Below are 3,246 nucleotides of genomic sequence, written 5' to 3' on the forward strand. Positions count from 1 at the left end.
GAGCTCCCTGGAGGTTAGCAAATTTGTGTCTCATGGACTCTGCGATCGGTGCCAAAATGCTTTCTCATCAAGAACATAAGGAAGTAGGCTAAAAGTGTGGGTTGGTTCAGCCTCGGTATCTGCAACCTCAATTTTCCGTGGGTACATCCCCTCCAATACTTCCGTGTAGAGCGGCAGGTCTAGATCGGACGAAACTGGTATTGTGTCAATTATTCGAAGAAGGGTTTCAGCGTTGGCACATGCTTTTAGCATTGGCACATGCAGAAGTCGAATGAGCCAATCTGTTCAGGGTCTTCCAGAATGTGGTAGTAATCTGGACTAGCAGCCCCATGGCTTGAAGGGCAGAGGAGCACGGTAAGTGCATACATTGTGAAAATCCTTTTGAATAAATCTCCATCTAGCCCAGGTTGTGTCAAGTCATCCAGCTCGTTTATGGTCGGGTAGTTTCCTTTGCATTTTGTCTGCTGAGCAATTAGTGATCTAAGTGCTGGGTTTTGCTTCTTCTCTATGCTTCTGCCGCCAAGTGGTATCCCCAGGACCTGGTGTATGAATGACGGTGTGATTGTGAACTTGAACCCATTGGGGAGTTCAATAGCCCTTGAGGGTACATCAAAGTTCGATGCCAGATAATGAACGACACCGCGCGGCAGAGTATCACATTTCAGGTCAAGCAGATGATCCAGGCCCATGCTACGGGCAAGCTGTCTTTGATCTAGCGTTACACGCTGCGCCGTCGCCATGAATTTCCGTAGCGAGAGCTTTGTTGCAAAATCCTATTTATTAAGAAAAAAGATCAGCGAGTGTAAGGAATAAAAACATTTCTGTAGTGAAGAAAGTGATCAATTGAGATAAATTATGTAAATGCAAAAATTAGAAGGAACTCACTGCTCTTGCCTGCTCAGCCATGGTTGATATAAATTCTATTGGTTGGATGTATTGAAGAAAGCCAACAATTTCCTTGTTCCCTTCAAGTTATTAGCAACTCCTAATGCCAGAATCTGAAATCTGAGACGAGATTATTCATGATTATGTGAAACTATGAAAAGACAGAACTCAAAAGGAAGTAATTAAAAAAAAGTGATGTGACATTTGGTGTAAAAAATTTGAAAAGACCATGCTTAGCATCTTTAGAACATGCATGAAAAGTTAACAAAAAAAGTGGTGTCAACGTCCGCCTCGACTCGCATTGCCCTAAGATAGACAGGGTGGCAGTGGTGTCACGTGCTCGTCTTGGCGTCCATCGTCGCTATCGCGACGACGTCCGCCTCGACTCGCGTTACGGTAAGACAGGGTGGCAGTGGTATCACGTTCTCGTCTCGGCGTCAGTCATCGCTACCGCGACGACGTTCGCCTCGACTCGCGTTACGCTAAGACAGGGCGGCAGTGGTGTCACGTGCTCGTCTCGACGTCCGTCGTCGCTACCGCAACGACGTCCGCCTCGACTCGCATTGCCCTAAGATAGACAGGGTGGCAGTGGTGTCACGTGCTCGTCTCGGCGTCCATCGTCGCTATCGCGACGACGTCCGCCTCGACTCGCGTTACGGTAAGACAGGGTGGCAGTGGTATCACGTTCTCGTCTCGGCGTCCGTCGTCGCTATCGCGACGACGTCCGCCTCGACTCGCGTTACGCTAAGACAGGGCGGCAGTGGTGTCACGTGCTCGTCTCCGCGTCCGTCGTCGCTACCGCGACGACGTCCGCCTCGACTCGCGTTACGCTAAGACAGGGTGGTAGTGATGTCACGTGCTCGTCTCGGCGTCCGTCGCCGCTACCGCGACGACGTCCGCCTCGACTCGCGTTACCCTAAGATAGACAGGGTGGTAGTGATGTCACGTGCTCGTCTCGGCGTCCGTCGCCGCTACCGCGACGACGTCCGCCTCGACTCCCGTTACCCTAAGATAGACAGGGTGGTAGTGATGTCACGTGCTCGTCTCGGCGTCCGTCGTCGCTACCGCGAAGACGTCCGCCTCGACGCGCGTTACCCTAAGATAGACAGCGTGGCAGTGGTGTCACGTGCTAGTCTTGGCGTCCGTCGTCGCTACCGCGACGACGTCCACCTCGAGTCGCGTTACCCTAAGATAGACAAGGTGGCATTGGTGTCACGGGCTCGTCTCGGCGTCCGTCGTCGCTACCGCGACGACGTCCGCCTCGACTCGCGTTGCCCTAAGATAGACAGGGTTGCAGTGGTGTCACGTGCTCGTCTCGGCGTTCGTCGTCGCTACCGCGACGACGTCCGCCTCGACTCGCGTTACGCTAAGACAGGGTGGTAGTGATGTCAAATGCTCGTCTCGGCGTCGGTCGTCGCTACCGCGACGACGTCCGCCTCGACGCGCGTTACCCTAAGATAGACAGGGTGGCAGTGGTGTCACGTGCTAGTCTCGGCGTCCGTCGTCGCTACAGCGACGACGTCCGCCTCGAGTCGCGTTACCCTAAGATAGACAAGGTGGCATTGGTGTCACGGGCTCGTCTCGGCGTCCGTCGTCGCTACCGCGACGACGTCCGCCTCAACTCGCGTTGCCCTAAGACAGACAGGGTGGCAGTGGTGTCACGTGCTCGTCTTGGCGTTCGTCGTCGCTACCGCGATGACGTCCGGCTCGACTCGTGTTACGCTAAGATAGGGTGGTAATGATGTCAAATGCTCGTCTCGGCGTCTGTGGCCGCTAAGGCGACGACGTCCGCCTCGACTCCCGTTACCCTAAGATAGACAGGGTGGTAGTGATGTCACGTGCTCGTCTCGGCGTCCGTCGTCGCTACCGCGACGACGTCCGCCTCGACGCGCGTTACCCTAAGATAGACAGGGTGGCAGTGGTGTCACGTGCTAGTCTTGGCGTCCGTCGTCCCTACCGCGACGACGTCCGCCTCGAGTCGCGTTACCCTAAGATAGACAAGGTGGCATTGGTGTCACAGGCTCGTCTCGGCGTCCGTCGTCGCTACCGCGACGACGTCCGCCTCGACTCGCGTTGCCCTAAGATAGACAGGGTTGCAGTGGTGTCACGTGCTCGTCTCGGCGTTCGTCGTCGCTACCGCGACGACGTCAGCCTCGACTCGCGTTACGCTAAGACAGGGTGGTAGTGATGTCAAATGCTCGTCTCGGCGTCCGTCGTCGCTACCGCGACGACGTCCGCCTCGACGCGCGTTAACCTAAGATAGACAGGGTGGCAGTGGTGTCACGTGCTAGTCTCGGCGTCCGTCGTCGCTACCGCGACGACGTCCGCCTCGAGTCGCGTTACCCTAAGATAGACAAGGTG

At 55.4% G+C, this 3,246-nt stretch overlaps 1 protein-coding gene across 1 annotated transcript; it reads right to left on the minus strand.

Moving 5' to 3' along the window:
- Positions 1-245: 245 nt before the first annotated feature.
- LOC147991400 (uncharacterized) lies at positions 246-906 on the minus strand. Its single transcript, XM_087538657.1, has 2 exons — positions 886-906; positions 246-773 (listed from the first exon to the last, which is right to left on the minus strand). Exons 1-2 carry the CDS (start codon positions 904-906, stop codon positions 246-248), a joined length of 549 nt encoding a protein of 182 aa, XP_087394783.1.
- Positions 907-3,246: the final 2,340 nt, after the last annotated feature.

The sequence above is a fragment of the Triticum urartu genome, chromosome 1A (assembly GCF_056163025.1).
Source record: "Triticum urartu cultivar PI428250 chromosome 1A, HENAU_Tu73, whole genome shotgun sequence".
NCBI classification, from domain to species: domain Eukaryota; kingdom Viridiplantae; phylum Streptophyta; class Magnoliopsida; order Poales; family Poaceae; genus Triticum; species Triticum urartu.

Bases quoted from the DNA above. Each gene is read 5' to 3' on its own strand.
- LOC147991400 (XM_087538657.1), bottom strand. From the start codon at position 906: ATGGCTGAGCAGGCAAGAGCA. The intron at 774-885 runs GTGAGTTCCTTC...CTTAATAAATAG, and splicing joins TGGCTGAGCAGGCAAGAGCA to GATTTTGCAACAAAGCTCTC.